At 37.0% G+C, this 16,651-nt stretch overlaps 2 protein-coding genes and 1 non-coding gene across 7 annotated transcripts; 2 read left to right on the forward strand and 1 right to left on the reverse strand.

Moving 5' to 3' along the window:
- LOC122313587 (cell division control protein 48 homolog C) lies at positions 1-8,509 on the forward strand. Of its 5 annotated transcripts, XM_043128721.1 has the most exons (10): positions 1-1,046; positions 1,275-1,891; positions 2,551-2,703; positions 4,665-4,781; positions 4,988-5,092; positions 7,256-7,321; positions 7,437-7,501; positions 7,594-7,795; positions 7,942-8,076; positions 8,181-8,509. In XM_043128721.1, the coding sequence occupies exons 1-10, from the start codon at positions 119-121 to the stop codon at positions 8,226-8,228; spliced, it is 2,436 nt and encodes an 811-aa protein (XP_042984655.1). In that variant the 5' UTR covers positions 1-118; the 3' UTR covers positions 8,229-8,509. The 5 variants fall into 5 exon arrangements, with proteins under 5 accessions (XP_042984655.1, XP_042984656.1, XP_042984658.1 ...); XM_043128722.1 differs by lacking the exon at positions 4,988-5,092; XM_043128724.1 differs by lacking the exon at positions 2,551-2,703.
- Positions 4,312-4,416, forward strand: LOC122314612. The gene has a single exon (XR_006243827.1). It is a non-coding gene; the product is annotated as a U6 spliceosomal RNA (small nuclear RNA).
- A 134-nt stretch (positions 8,510-8,643) lies between the features above and the next one.
- On the reverse strand, positions 8,644-10,165 carry LOC122313588 (probable 3-hydroxyisobutyrate dehydrogenase-like 3, mitochondrial). Its single transcript, XM_043128727.1, has one exon. It carries the CDS (start codon positions 10,030-10,032, stop codon positions 9,112-9,114), a length of 921 nt encoding a protein of 306 aa, XP_042984661.1. The 5' UTR covers positions 10,033-10,165; the 3' UTR covers positions 8,644-9,111.
- Positions 10,166-16,651: the final 6,486 nt, after the last annotated feature.

The following is a 16,651-nucleotide window of genomic DNA, read 5'->3' on the forward strand; positions in this document are numbered from 1 at the left end:
GCTTTCACAAATATTGGTTCTCCAAAATTATAGTACGCAGCACAGAAAATTAGGGCACGTCAGTCGCGATAGGGGAGGAGGAAGTTCTTGTGGCGGCGGAAGACGAGGAGGGGCCAGAATGAATAGAGAACTACTTCGTCGTCGGCTAGAATCCTGCAATTGCTGGTCTTACTCGCTCGACGAAGTCGTGGATCTTCTCCGTTCAACCTACCGAGACTACCAACGAATCAAGAAGCAACCTTTTACTACGTTTGTCCGCAAAACCTTGAAATCACTCTCTCAGGAATCGCCCTCTCCGCAGCAATTGAACAAAAGGAAGAAGCGGCAAGTAAAGCTCCCCTCTCCTTCGACTCCAGGCCGGACCGAAGAGGAGTACGATGATGAAGGAGAGGAAGAAGTTGAAGGCAGTCGAACTAGTGCTTCTCGGACGAAGAAGCGGAGGATGCTGAGTGGGAAGCACCATCAGACGTCTGATGATCCGTCGGAGGAGGAGTTGGAATCGAGTTCGGACGGTGGAGATGGGTTCGTGTCCACTTTGGAGGACGCGGTTTACGGAGAGAAGATGGAACCCCCGCAATTTGACGTGACGAAATCGAGTTTGCTAGCTGCCTATAAGGAATTAAGCGGCGCGGCGGTGAAGAGGCCGGAAAAGACCGCGGTGGAGGAGAATGTGGAGCTGGAGGTTGACAGCAAAAAGGCCAATAAAATCGAGTTGGTGGATGGAGGTAGAGGACGGCCGGGGAGGGTGGGGACTGAGTTGCCCACGGGAAGGGATGGTGGCGTTGAGGTGGTGAAGGGGGAGGAGGGACCGAGGTTTAGGGATTTGGGAGGGATGGACGGGGTTCTGGAGGAGTTGAAGATGGAAGTGATGGTCCCCTTGTACCATCCGCAGTTGCCCCGCTGGCTCGGGGTACAGCCTATGGCCGGGATTTTGTTGCATGGCCCGCCTGGCTGCGGGAAGACCAAGCTAGCTCATGCCATCGCCAATGAGACTGGGGTTCCGTTTTACAAGATTTCGGCTACTGAGATCGTCTCTGGTGTCTCTGGTACCTCTCCCTTTTCATCGCAATTCTTTAATTATACACTTCTGAGTTGATTACCAGTTATTATTGTTGTTAATATGAGAATATTTTTAGAATTGCTCGGCTGTTTGAGATTTTTTTTATAAAAATTATATTATTTTTGCGTTTGGCTAAATCCTTTGATGGTTTAGCTATTTGTTGTCGTAAATTGAAGTTCTATAACTCCCTCTCTCTAATTGATGAATGTTTAAGGTGCGTCCGAAGAGAATATTCGAGTCCTTTTCTCTAAAGCATACAGGACTGCACCATCAATTGTTTTCATTGACGAAATTGATGCAATTGCCTCTAAAAGAGAAAATCTACATCGAGAGATGGAGCGAAGAATAGTGACACAGTTGATGACTTGCATGGATGAATCTCATAGACTTGTACATCCGTCAGATGCTAATTCAAACTCAGGAAATTCTGATCAGAGACCTGGATATGTTCTTGTAATTGGTGCAACCAATAGGCCTGATGCTGTTGACTCTGCACTGAGGAGGCCTGGACGATTTGATCGTGAGATTGTCCTAGGTGTTCCAGATGAAAATGGAAGGGCGGGGATTCTTTCCGTGATCACACGCAATCTTAGACTGGAGGGTTCATTTGATCGTCTGAAAATAGCCAGGTCTACACCTGGTTTTGTTGGGGCTGATTTAGCAGCCCTTGTTAACAAGGCGGGTAACCTTGCCATGAAGAGAATTATTGATGAAAGAAAATCTCTTCTATCGAAGGATTCTATAAATGAAGAATATACGGAGGATTGGTGGAGGCAACCATGGTTGCCTGAAGAGATGGAAAAACTTACCATCACAATGGCTGATTTTGAGGTGCCCTCATCTTCTTTCTATCTCCATTTTTTCTTTCACACACATCCCCTGGTTGATTCATATTTGGCCCTGCCTTTCTTCGCTTTTAATTTTCGTACTTATCCATCATCTGTTATGTCGTTTTACTCTTAAGTGCACAAGACAAACATGTGGACACGAATATCGTTGTTATTATTGCTGTTTTTTCCTTTCGTCATCTTCTCCCCTTTTTTATGTGATTTACGTACACTGTCATGATGTATTTCTACATTTTGGGCCTTTGGCAGTCAAGATTGGTTTCCTTGTAACCCACATGTGGGTAGCCCAAGTGGTAAGGGCAAACTTGTGTGCATGAGCCCCATGCCACAGGTTTGATTCCTCCTTGGATCAATCTGCGATTTAAGTGGGAGGTCATGAAGGTGGGTTGCTATACTAGTCTCTCTGGGGTTTTAGGTTACATGAGTGAGTCCTAAGGGCTCTACTGTGGAGTGGTTCCCCGTCATATTTGAAAAAAAAAAAAAAGAAAAAAAAGATAAGGAAAAAAAGATTGGTATCCTTATGGTTTTTCTTATGTTGAAGCCCCATGCATTCTATAAAATGTAAATAAAATTCTGCTCTTTTTCATTTTTACTGATTTTCTTAAATGACGATTGCAATTGCTTCTATGTGGTGTTTTCCAGGAAGCAGTTAGAATGGTTCAACCCTCATCGAGAAGGGAAGGATTCTCTGCTATTCCTAATGTGAAGTGGGAAGATGTTGGTGGGCTTGATTTCTTAAGAAAGGAGTTTGACCGTTATATAGTTAGTCGTATAAAATTTCCAGAGGTTTATGAGGTATTTCTATTTTTTTTAATAAGTAAGACAATTTTATTCATCGAATGAAATGGGAGAAGCCCTTGTACACAAGACGTACACAAAAGAAAACACCTGAGTACATTATAGGAAGTAGAAAGTGAGAACAACAAATCATGAGTTGAGGCTCTGTTAATCACTAAAGCAAAAAACCATTGCAATAAAGAGTACACGAAGAAATTCTGAATTTCCTTCAAGGTCAGCTCCTTATCATTAAAACAACGCTAGTTCCTTTCCCACCAAATGCACCACATAAGACAAAAAGGAACCATCTTCCGCACAACATCCACTTGAGGGCAAACTACGTAGCCCATTCCAACACGCAATCAGATCCACAACTCTCAAAGGTATCACCCAAGCCAACCCAACTCTAATAAAAACTCCATCCCACAAAGCCTTTGCCACCTCGCAATGCAAAAGTAATGATCCTCAGATTCCCCATGCTTCTTACACAAAACTCCACTTTATAACACTTGTTACAAAAAAAAGAAAAAACACCACTTCATAACCATCATAACCATGAAGTTACCATGCTTCCTCAAGTTATCGATCGTCAAAATGTTCCCAAGCGATGCTGTCCATATAAAAAAAGCTACCTTGGAAGGCACATGAGACCTCCAAATACGCTTCCAAGGGAAAGGGGGACTATGGTGAACAGTCAACACCTTATAATACGACTGAACTGAAAACTTTTTACTTCCTGTCGGCTTCCACAACATTTTATCCCTCTCATTACCCCCAATACCCAGGGAATATAGAAAGCTGAAAAAATCTGAAACATCATCAAGTTCCCAATCTTTTACAGCTCTAATAAAACGAACATCCCACTGCAAGGATCCAATAGAATGGACTAACAAATCAGAAACAGATGCGTGCCGATCAGCTACCATACGGCAAACAGCCAGGAACACCCTATAAAGGGCCCGATCACAACACCAATCATCAAACCAAAAACAGATCCTTGAACCCTCTCCAACAGCATAATTAACTTGTTTCATATTTATAATTATTGCCCCTGTTCTTTCTCTCCCTTTCTCTCTCTGGGTGCGTAGAAGCAGTTTTCATTGACAGTTGAAATAGAAACAAGTATGACTCTTCAAAAGGAGGAAGGTGATCATATGTATTTCTCTATGTATGTATGGATGTTTGTATTGCAGACATAAAAATGGATTTAGGTTTTAGTTAGCTTCTACTATTATTGCCCCACTAAATTATGTTGGCTGAGTCATCTGGGAAAGATTTTGAGGTATTATGTAGCTAGCTACCCAATAGGTCAAATATACACGAGCAACTCAGCTCCATTGCAGGAATTTTGCCACTTGACAGGTCTGGAGATTATCAAGAGAGTGATTCCATTACAAAAGCTTTAAGTTCTGCTTTTGTTTCCTGAATTGGAATACTAAGAGTAATGTTAGAAAGAGTGTTATTATTATAAGGATTACTGCCTTGGTCAACTGGGGTTGTTTGTGATGAAGACCAGGTAGGATTTGTCGAAGTGTCTTTTTCCAGGTTAGGTCCACTTGCAGTCATGCCAAAGATACACTTTTCTCAATAGAAACTTAAATTTCCTTTAGATAATGAGGCCATCTAGTCCCATCAGGGGGACATTTGATGAAATTGGAACGATACAGCTAAGATTAGCATGGCTCCTGCGCAAGGATGACATGCACAAATCAAGAAATGTTCCAAATTTTACTGATAAAAAACAAATGAAGACACCACCTATGCTCTTTTGTTTCTCACATTGAAGCGCCACTACTTTTATCCTTAAGTTCCATTAAATTTGAATCCCTGCTGCAGTTTTTTTTAATCAGTGCATCCCTGCTGCAGTTTATGCAACTATTTCCCGAAGTTGCATTTTGTTTTTGAAGAGTTTTCATTGAAGGCATTATAGGTTCACTCTAGGTTCACTGATCATATCCTGAAATTATTTGCATCTTCAGGGATTGCACGTGGACTTAGAGACAGGCTTTTTACTCTATGGGCCTCCAGGTTGTGGTAAAACACTGATTGCCAAGGCTGTAGCTAATGAGGCAGGAGCCAACTTCATTCACATCAAGGTCAGCCTCTTTGATTTTCCATTTCCTTCCATCTGTGCATATATGGTTTTTAGTTTTATTCTGACAATGATGTTTAGCGCATTGTGCTTTATTTAAACAATAAATGCATTTCTACCTTTTTTTTTCTTTGCTTAATTTTTGCATTCAAATCCTTATTAAGATGTTCACTTTTTTTTTTTTCTCTCTTTTGTTGCAAATATGGTTAGGGCCCTGAACTTTTGAATAAATATGTTGGGGAAAGTGAGCTGGCAGTTCGGACATTATTCAGTCGTGCAAGGACATGTTCGCCATGCGTACTTTTCTTTGATGAGGTTTGCAGTTCTCTGCATGAAATGTTTATGGTTCCTGCCATGCTGATGCTTGCTATTTTAAAAATGTTGTTTGATTTTCACCAAGTTTGGATGGTGAAGATGAAATGACTGGATTGTTCCTACTTTTCCCCCAAAGCTTTCTCTCTCATCTCTTTGACTCATATTCTCCCACTTTGCTAACGCACTGCTAATGCTACCTCCTTAACCTAAGATGTCATTGGCCCATTACCCTTGCTGCTTTCTTTGTCTCTCAGCAGTTAAGATGGCATTATGCCACCTATTTTTATCAATTTTAACGACCAGATCTTAACGATAGAGTAATTGAAAGCTAACTTGTGATATAAACACCAAGCAACCAAAGTTGTCATTTTTTAAAATGCATCTATGAGAGTAAGAGTGGGATTAAGATCTTATGAAGCAACTTTGTTGCATGTTTGTTTTTCTCTGTGTGTGTGTGTGTGTGTGTGTGTGTGTGTGAGAGAGAGAGAGAGAGAGAGAGAGAGAGAGAGAGATTTTCATTATTAGTGTTTGATTCCTTGACAGTCTGCCCATTGACTTTTTAATATCATTTCACATAATTGTGTATGTGAAAAACTCTCGTCTAATGGAGTTGAAGAGTTAAAATTTATTGACCCTCAAAGTAGTTTCTTCAATCAGCACTTTGTCTTCTTCAACTGTAATGGCCTTAAGTTTATCTAGAGGAGAAGGTTGAAGCAGATAGTTCCTGGGGCTCTTTCTATGGATATTGTAAAAACCAAGTCATGTTTTCAGCACTAGATGGCATCATATATAAGCTTTGTAACAGTAACAAGACATTAAGACTGATTTGGATACAAGAAGTGTTTCATCTTCTCTCATCTCATCATTACAACTTTCTCAAATTTCCACACAAAATATAATAAATAATTCAACTTTTTTAAATCCCAAAACAATAATAATATTAAAAAAATAATATTTTTTTGGATAAATAAATAATTTTATTGATCAAAGAATGGCAAAAAGCCTGAATTACAACTCTGATGCCCCACCTAAGTGGGCACATTAGAGGCAAGGAAATCTCGAAGGGCCATGCCATTAAAATCTACAGCTATGACCCAACTACAAAGAGTTCTAAAAAATAAGAATTTAAACTCCTCTACAGATCTTTCCTTGTCTTCGAAAGTCCGCTCGTTGCGCTCCCTCCACAAACTCCACAAGATGCAAATAGGGATCATCTTCCACATAGCTTTAATCGGTTGCCTGCCTCTTATGCTAGGCCAACTGGCCAGCGCTGCCTCCACTGTATTTGGCATCACCCAAACCATTGCCAAACAAACGAACGCTTTGTTCCATAGAGTCCTAGCTACATCGCAATGTAGCAGAAGCTGATTTACCGACTCCCCCCCTCCTTAAAAAAATAATATTTTAACAATATTTTATTAAACTTTCATTTCAACTCATCTCATCTCAACTCACTATCCAAACCGCACCAACAGAAATCACGGCGTCACTCCTTTGTTCTACAGCTTCATAGAATGACATGTATCTCCCTGAATGTAAGAAGTTTACTATGTTTTTTCATTATTTGATGAGAAGTGCTATAGCCATAAAAAAAATCCCACAAAAATAAATCAATAAATTGACATATTTTCATATGATATGTTATATCTATTTTACAATAAAAGTAATTTTACATCTTAACATACATCATCAAGCCACGTCATCTTATGAGTTTACCTTTGTGGGATCTCTTTGTAGCCAAAGTATTTATCTTTCTTCTTTTTTTTGTCAATACGTTGTATGCATCTATTGAATACTACTTAATGTAGAATATGCCTGAAGCAAATGCCGGTGAATTGGGTTGTTCAGCACTTGGGCATTGGATGAGAAGCAATATTAAATGGCTTTAGAGATGTGTGCTGAGTGGTCGTTGAACATTTGGTTACATCTGTGCGTCATTTTGCTAGCTTTCCTTTCAATACCATATCGATAAAATCCAATGGATCAAATCAGTTGTAAGGTTGTGTTTAAAAGTAACAGCTCGATCATGTTGCAGAGAACATGGTTTTCAGCATAGGTGTCTTGATTAGGACTTCTATTCATCGTATGTTTTTTAATCGTACATGTTGTGGTAATTAAATTTGCAAATTTAATCCCCCTCACCCCCAAAAAAATGATTTGTAGGTGGATGCTTTGACAACAAATCGTGGCAAAGAAGGTGGATGGGTTGTTGAGAGACTAGTGAACCAGGTCTGTTAATCTCCAGAGATAGCCTGAACAAAATCATGCTGCCCTACTTAATGTTTTCGTGTTTGGCAATTTCTATTCCAATATTGATAAAATCAATCAATTCTTACAACTGCAGTTACTCATAGAGTTGGATGGTGCAGAGCAACGGAGGGGTGTTTTTGTCATTGGTGCAACAAATAGGTAAAACTCATTGTTTGCAGTCTTCATTGCTTCAATGTGTCCTGATAATTAAGGCCTCACTAATTCCTTCCAGTTGGTATTTCTGTTGGCAGACCTGAGGCGATGGACCTTGCCCTCTTACGGCCTGGTAGGTTCGGTAAACTTCTTTATGTTCCTTTGCCCAATGCAAATGAGCGCGGACTGATCTTAAAAGCTCTTGGGAGGAAGAAGCCTATTGATGCCAGTGTAGATTTGGGTGCTATTGGGCGAATGGACGCTTGTGAGAATTTGAGTGGAGCTGATCTTGCTGCACTGGTTTGTATGATGCTGGATAGATTTTTTCTTATATGAAGTCAGAAACTGATCTCTCTCTCTCTCTCTCTAGTTGTATGTGTGTGCACATTTTTGGGGTAGTGGGGGCCGGTGTAGGTTTCTTGCATATAAGTTTTTACTGTTAACAGATGAATGAAGCTGTAATGGTTGCTGTTGAAGAGAGACTCTCAACCGAGAGCATTTCAGATGCAACTTCATGGACCATCAAGGCAACACATTTTGAACGGGCATTGAGTAAAATCTCTCCTTCTGTTTCAGACAAGGTACGATTCGGTCTGTTTAATCATGTCTAGTGCAAGGATGCTTGAATTCTATAATAAACCGTACATTTTTCCTACTCTTAACGTCTCTTCCATTTTGGGAGCAGCAAAAACAATACTACAAGATTTTGTCCGAGACCTTAAAAGCGGCATGAGAAGAATCATTGTCCGACTTTGTACAGTGACATGGCTGAGGATGCGACAGTTACGACTCAATCAGAGGAACATTTGTATACAAAAGAAGTCAGTTTCGATGCTAAAAGTAGCTAATGTTCTTCTCATTATTTTTTACCATTTTGTTTTGCTGTAATCTTGAAGGAAGTACATGCATTGCGACATGGGAGAAGAAATTTTGTGCTGATGGAGGCGGCTCCAGAATTTTGTTGAGACGTTTGAGTTATTTCTAATCTAAGCAACGAATGAAATTCCTCTGGTTTGGTGTTTTTGTTTTATTTATTTTGTTTTTGTGAAATTGGGGAGGCCCTGCATATGAAGGAATCCTCTCCTATACGGGGTCTCTGCCTGCATGTTAAAGTAAAAAAAAAAATAAAAAGATAAAAAGAAAAGGAGTTGCGTGCCACCATCTGATTATATTGCCAAAGCTCATTTATGGATATGATACTGCAAAGAGTTTCTTTCTATCAAGAAATTCACAAAATAAATAAAAGCTCCAATATGTTTCCATAAAAAGAAAAACAATTAAACTTGCACGCCTCTAAACATAGATCCCAAAAGAAGAACAAAACAAAACAGGCAATACTGGTCCATCCATATGATCAAATTTATGCACAATCTTTCTGACTTGATAAAAGCTCGACGAACAGCTGCAACACGCGCCAACATGCATCAACCATTCTCATCAAACATCTTAGACCAATATAGAACAATCAAAAACAACATTTTCCTAGCACTTACACCACACCCTCCCACCTCTCAACTCCAACCTCTCAACTCCAACAAGACCATTTATTACCCAAAACACTGCTGCAAAGGTTGGGACTTGGGGCGGGTGTGGTTGTGTTTTATGCTTTTGAGATATTACTTACCATTGATCCTCTCTATGACAGTGATTAAACCCTGAGTACCAAGCTTCCCATCACCATTTGCCACCATCCCAGAAAACAACTGCTTACAAAGTCCAGCACCAGGCAACACCACCACACTCTCATCTTCGCCTTCCTCCACAACATCCACACCCATTCCCAAGTCCTTTACCATATACTCCGCGAACCCGCCTGGCCTAAAGTCCCTACCTATCACCCTATCTCCCCACAACTCCATCGCCATCGACGCCGCCGCTCCACCCCTCACCGCTTCCAACAACTGTTTAACATCCAACCCCGCCCGCTCCGCAAACACTAACGCTTCACTCAGCCCCAGTAAGTTTGCCCCCACAGTTATTTGATTCGCTATCTTGCAACTCTGACCACAACCCGCTTCGCCCATATATGTTGCCTTCCCCAAAATCTCAAACAATGGTGTCAACCACTTCACAACTCCAACATCGCCACCAGCAAATATTGCTAATTTCCCATCTCTAGCACCAATGTCACCCCCTGACACCGGTGCGTCTACTGCCCAGCAACCTTTCTCACGCGCAGCCTCGAATACATTGCGCGCAAGCTGAGGGTGACTGCTGGTGGTATCGACGATGACGGAGTTGGGGTTTAGACCAGAGAGGAGGCCGTCTGAGCCAAGGACAACTTGTCGAACATCTGATGGGTGTCCCACCATGGTGAAGACGACGTCACTGCGTTGAGCGAGTTCGTGTGGCGAAGAGGCGAGGCGGGCACCTTGGGCTTGTAGGGAGAGTGTCTTGGAAGGGCTGCGGGCGTAGACGGTGAGGGAGTAGCCAGCGGAGAGTAGGCGAGCAGCCATGGCAGCTCCCATTACCCCTACGCCGATCCATCCGATGCGGGTTTGGGAGGGAGTGATAAGGTTTGGATAGGGGGTTCCCATTTGGGACAGCGGATGGATCTGGCTTGGGTTGTGGCCTTCTGATTGATTCGATCGAAGCGATGCATTAAAGTTTTGGCGAAAAGTATTTCCCAAGCATTTCCCAAAGTATAAAGGCTGCCTGCATACTGCAGCAAAACATATGTCCCCAACCCCACCATAAAAAATAAGAAAAAATTTAGTTACGTATTAACATGTAAATTAATCTAATATAATTAATTAAAAAATAAATTTTATTAAAAATAATATTAATTTAAATTTTAAATATTAAAAAATTACTATTGATATCATATTATTACTAATAATTTTATTTATTAATAACAAAACTTAAAAAATAGGATATTACTACACGTACTTCAAGAACACTTCAAGAAAAGGAGCCTGCTACGTATATACAGGATTTCCACCGAATCTTCTACCGATAAATGCAATTCTGTTTTTTTATTTTTATTTTATTTTTTCTTTCATCATTTTTTTAAGTTATTTAAACATTTTTAAAAATTAAAAAAAATCATATATTCATTTAAAAACCTTTACTTAATCACTAAGTAAAAAAAAAAAATTCGGTAGAAATTTTCTGTAAGTATAGTATTTTCCTTAAGGAAAACTTACAACATATTAGAGCAATTGACAGAGGGAAGTCAAAAGTAAACGGAAAAGTAAAAAATGAAAAGTAAAAGTAATAGAAAAAAAATATGAAAAAGTAAAAAAAAAAAAAAAAAAAAGGAACGTGCATACCTAAACATAAGGAAAAATTTGGCCAATTGAAATTTTAGATTTTACCACTTTATTACAATCTATTTATCACTCATATACATTTCAAATTTTTTTTATTTTTATTTCATTTTTTTAAGTATTTTTTAACATCCTTAATCATTAAGAAAAAATTAAAAAAAAATTAAATACAAAAAGAGTTGTAGATAAGTTGTAGTTAATTAGTAATAATATCATTTTCCTTATTTCCTTCTTTTGTCAGCTATCACACGTGTGGAGTTTTAACTGTACATTTTTAATACATTTTCTTTAAGTGCAAAAAGCATTTCTTTAAAAAAATAATGAGAGCTTCATTACTCACTATTATTTTATTATTATTATTATTATTATTATTTTATTATTTATTTATTTATTTAATAGTTAAAGAAATGATTATTAATAGGGATGTAAAAATAAACTGAAAAATTAAAAATCCGGCCTAGATTGGATCGGACCAATTGGTTCGGTTCAGAATTGATTCCTTCACTTTAAAAACCGGTCAAACTCAATCGGAATCGATTTTACATTTTTCAACATTGGACCGGACTGGTTCACATTATATATATTATTAATTTTAATATTATATATAATATATATAATTTTGTATAAAATAATATATTATAATTTATAACATAACATTTTAATTTTAAACATAAATATTTATTTGATCATATGTTTTAAATATAAAATATATATATTAAATACATTTTCTTACTTAATAAATTATCAACATATTTCTATTGATAAATACATTAATAATACTAATATATTTAATATATTAAAATCAAAAAATTAGACCAAACCGGACCAGAATGGGTAAAACTGGAAGTACCTATTTAAAGAGATAGTCAGTACGTAATCAGTTTTAAAAAATACAAAACCGGTATTATCAGTTCTATCTTAGATTTTGTCTAAAACCGGATCAAACCAAACCCGTTACACCCGTAATTATTAATGAAATTGTATATATATATTTTATTTTTTTAGTGATTAAGAGTGTTTAAAAAATACTTAAAAGAAAATAATTAAAAAAATAAAAATTTTAAATACACTAAAATAATAAAAATGTAGTAAGAAGGTAGTAAGTATATTATCATCTCCATAATAAAAGAGGGCAAGGAAAGATTTAAGATTGTATTTGGTAAGCAACTTCATTATTAATTATAAATTTTTTAGTTTTATTTATTTATTTTATTACTATTCACATTTTAAATTATTTCCATACCTAATCTAAAATTTCATATTATTTGCATCGTAATAATATTTTTTATTTTTTAAAAAATCATATTCTGTGCATCATAGAAGCATTTTTTTTTTTAAAAAAAAAGAGAAACGATAGTTACAGTCGTGAGTGTATAAATATTGTACAATTAATTTAAAAAAAAAGAATAAATAATAGATTCACATAAAAAAATTAATTTTTTAATAATAGATCTCACTCATTTACAAAACGATTACACAATATTTACGCATTTTATAACTGTATATAACATTATTTTTGTTATTTTGTAATTGGGAATTAGATCGATAATGTTGAATAGACCAAAACCAGAAAATAAAAAAATAAAAAAAAAATCCAAACAACAAATTCGAAAACATCTAAAAACATGAGAAACAACGTAAAGTTCACATCTTACATACTCAACAATGTCGTCCCCATGAATTTGTGGGTTAAAAAAAAATAATCTTAATGCTTGAGGAAACTATAATATTGGCATGAGACAAATAGACAATATAGTTTTGGAGTGTTTCTAAAGACAAGATAACGCCAAGTATTCCTGTTTTTATGCATGCAGCGAAATCCTTTTACTTTCACATCTTTTATCAAAATAATTTCAAGTTTTCTAATGCTCTCAACTCTAGTTTCTTTTATGGTTTCTGGGTATGCCTAAAATAAACTATCTTTGCAGGGGAAAGATTAGACTTTCCGGGGCTAGGTGAAGTGGATCCTGAAGAGCTTGAGTTAGAAATTGAGAAAAAAAGGGGACAATACAAAATTAATCTCCAGCCATATTACAGAGAGTGCCTAAAGAACGAGGTTGGTGCTTTCCTACATTATCAATAATAGGAAGAGGCAAAAATCTTGAGGAAGATGAACATCTTCCTGTAGATATACACGATTACGGGATTTTCCTCCTTGAGCTCATAACTGGAAAGAGTGCCCGTTGTTTCCAAGCCCGAGGCAATGGCCAGAAGTTCGGGGACTGGGTAAGACTTCTAGGCAACCTTCATGTGGTGGTTTCATCAAAGCACTTGAAACAAAACTCTTCAAATTGAAAATACATAATATTTTAGTTTTTCATGTAGGCTATTTTATAGGAGAAGTGCTACAGATAAAAAGAGATTATATAAAATTAAATCTACAAAATAACATGGCCTCATGTGATCTATTAGATCTACTTTATGATAAAAATAACTCTATAATTTAGCATACCATATAAAGTTACATCATTTTGTGGGTTACTTTTGTGTAATCTCTTTATAGATAAAGCAAAACATTTATCTTTTAGAGAAATCACCAATAAGGAATTGAATCACTTTGAAAAAACTTTCTAAATAAGTATTTTTTTTCTTTACACTACTCTGCCTGCTAGGATTCCAAATAAACACACTGGTTTTTCTCTTTAAAAAACAGGCAATTCCACTTCTCCAAAAGGGTTCGATTAGCTAAGTGATGGATCACAGACTAACAGATACTAGTGATAAAAAAGTGGTTCAGCATATGGCCAATGCTGCACTCTGCTGTCTGAAAAATGCTAAGAATTGGAGACATTCTATGAGTGAGGTAAGAATCAGATAGAATATTTATGAAGGTTCCTGATAATCCCATCATCCCTTTCCTGTTTTTATCCATGACTTTCTTCTCTATATACAGTAGTCCAATATTGCTTAGTAGGTGGGGGGGTAACTTTTGCAGGTCCTAGCTGTGGTTCGAGGTGATGAGTTTGCAGAATCCAAGTATGGAGTTTTACTAAATTAGTCTGTAGATGATTCTGTTGGGAATTTAGACCTCCCAAATTCACCCTTTAAGATCTACTATTTGTAAGAATAACAAGAAAAATAAAGAAATAATAACAATACAATAAATTTACATGAAAACTCTAAAACAGGAGAAAAACTACCAGATCTAGAAAAGAAAATTCACTATGTGAAAAATTATTACAACTACACAATTTCTCTCCTTATCCCAAACACACCCACAAAGCTATCCCAAACACACCCACAAAGCTTTCCCCACTAGTAAAACTTTAACTAACACCTTTTTCCATTTTACAAAAATAGGCAACAGAAAAATTTAACTAGAGTCAAAAGTTATTAGTTAAGCATTTGACTGGTGCACTTAAACTAAAAGGCTAAACCTCTTATTTATAGCCTTAAGATTTGCCCCTCATTTACTTACCCACTGGTGTGGGACTAAAAAAGAGCACAATTGTCAACAATCTCCACCTTGCGACTTTGACCGGTCCCACAGCCAAGCTCCACCTCAATGAAGATCTTCATAGATTCTGCTATCATGCTTCACTATAAAAGCATACCCATTCAGAATAAACCAATTCCAAACATTTCACTTCGGCCCATGTCGAAAAACAACATTGCTAAAAAATTATGGTGTAATTTCCACATTTGGCTCTCCTAGAAGTTCATTAGCCATCGACATGAATTTCTACTACACATCCTGCATCAATGCCAAACCAATGCCTATGTGCAAACTTGTGGACCCGCTAACATTAACACATCCTCTATCATGGTAACTTTAGGAATTAACGACATGCCATGAGGATGTACATGTCTCTTTTTTCATGGAGAAAGACACAACATTAACATCAATACCAATATCTCCATTTACTAACTTGGAGCCACTTACCGAATCTGCTCATTGTACTAGCCGTTTCACCAGTCGCTAGTTTCACTTCTGACTTCAGGTGTTGGTTTGCCCTTTAAAGCCTTGTGCAATCTTGATTGAATCAAGACATTCTTGACTTATACTTGCCACAAGCTAAAATTGATTCTCCCATCAAATTTCTCCACCTCAAATCTGACAAGATTTGAAACCTTACTTCCTGACATTGCTTTGATGAATTTATTGTAAAAATGAATAGTATATCACTAAGTCAATTCCCAAGAAAGATTAGAGGGTCACAATGGATACACTTAAAATTTTTAATCTCCTAAACAGAACCTCCTTAGACTGTACATATCCACACTACTACACCAAAACTCCATCCCACAAAAAGAACCTAGTGGCTCTGATACCAATTGTTAGAAATTTAGACCTCTCAAATTCACCCCCTAGGATCTACCATTTACAGGAATAACAAGAAAAATAGAGAAATAATACAATACAAGAAATTTACGTGGAAATTCTAAAACAGGAGAAAAATTACCAGACTCAGAGAAGAAAATTCACTATGTGAAAAATTGTTACAATCACACAATTTCTCTCCTCACCCCAAATACACCTACAAAGCTTTCCCCATTAGCAAAACTTTAACTCACATTTTTTTCCATTTTATAAAAATAGATAATAGAGAAATTTAACTAAAATCAAAAGTTATTAACTAAGTATTTGACTGATACACTTAAACTAAGAGGCTAAACCTTTTATTTATAACCTTAAGATTTGCCTCTCATTTACATATCTACCGGTGTGAGACTAAAAAGGAGCACAATTGTTAACATATTCTTGTTACGTGAATGTAAGATATCCATAAAGTGATCAGTATAGTTTGTCATTGTTGCACATCAAGAAAACCATGAGCGGAGGAAGTAAAGAAATCCTTTTAATCTGCAGCAAATATTGGAGTTCAGTAATATTTGTACTGAAAAATTCATCCCCAAGGGGATTGTTTTTTTATTTTTATTTTTATTTTTTAATTTTATTTTTTTAAGGAACCTAAGGTGTCCAATTGTGATCCATCTCAATTTTATTAAAAAGTCATCATTTTTAATAGAAAAAAACCGTAATTATAACCAGAGACCTGAAATTACAATTATTAAAATAAGACCAAAACCGGACATAAAAAAAACCAAAGAAACTCAGCAACGAGACAAAAACCGTAAAGAAAACCAAGACCGAAACACAGCAGCAACCTGCAAGAAAAAGACCGTCACAAACATATAGTGAATACCAACTTAAAAAAAGGGCTAGGAGTACGAACCTGGAGAGAAGCCCCCTAGCGGCCTCGACGAATTTTCTGAATATAAGGAAAACCCCCTGTGTCAAGCATAATGTTACCTCTAATGAAAGTAGGTAACTCAGATAACGAAGAGATTTGCTTTTTAAACTTGTATTTGTCATTATTAAGAGATTCATTGAATTCAATTATAAAAACAACCCTCTGGAAAGCATTCATGCATGCCAAAAACCTTTAGAGCATTTTCGTTCATGAAATCAAAACGCCATCATGGCTTAAAAAAAAGCAGATGCATTTTTGAAAGAGTTCTTCTATATGCAAGCAGGCTGCGGACGAAAATGCGGACTATTAATGACGTGGTAAGTTAAAAAAAAAAAAAAGCAAAACAGTAAAGAGAGGGAAAGCACGAAACATGCTTCAAAAGAGAGCCTGGTCCTGCCATTTTTGTTTTGAGATTTCTCTTCCATCCGTGGCAACCACCTCCTTTGCGACCACTTCCACAGATCTCTTTCGCCATTTTCATCTCTGCTTGCCCATTCATCTCTCACCTTCTCTATCTGCAGCTACTTGTTCGGATTGATCTCTTCCTAGAACACTACAGAGCTCTCTCTGATCAGCTTCAAAATTTACATTTGCCATTCACAGTAGTCTCAGCAGGAAAATCGCACCCACTTCCATGGAAAGTCACAGTATTTTCTTCATTTTCATCTTCACTGCAAATTGGCGGATCTCCT

The sequence above is a fragment of the Carya illinoinensis genome, chromosome 6 (genome assembly GCF_018687715.1).
Source record: "Carya illinoinensis cultivar Pawnee chromosome 6, C.illinoinensisPawnee_v1, whole genome shotgun sequence".
NCBI lineage: Eukaryota > Viridiplantae > Streptophyta > Magnoliopsida > Fagales > Juglandaceae > Carya > Carya illinoinensis.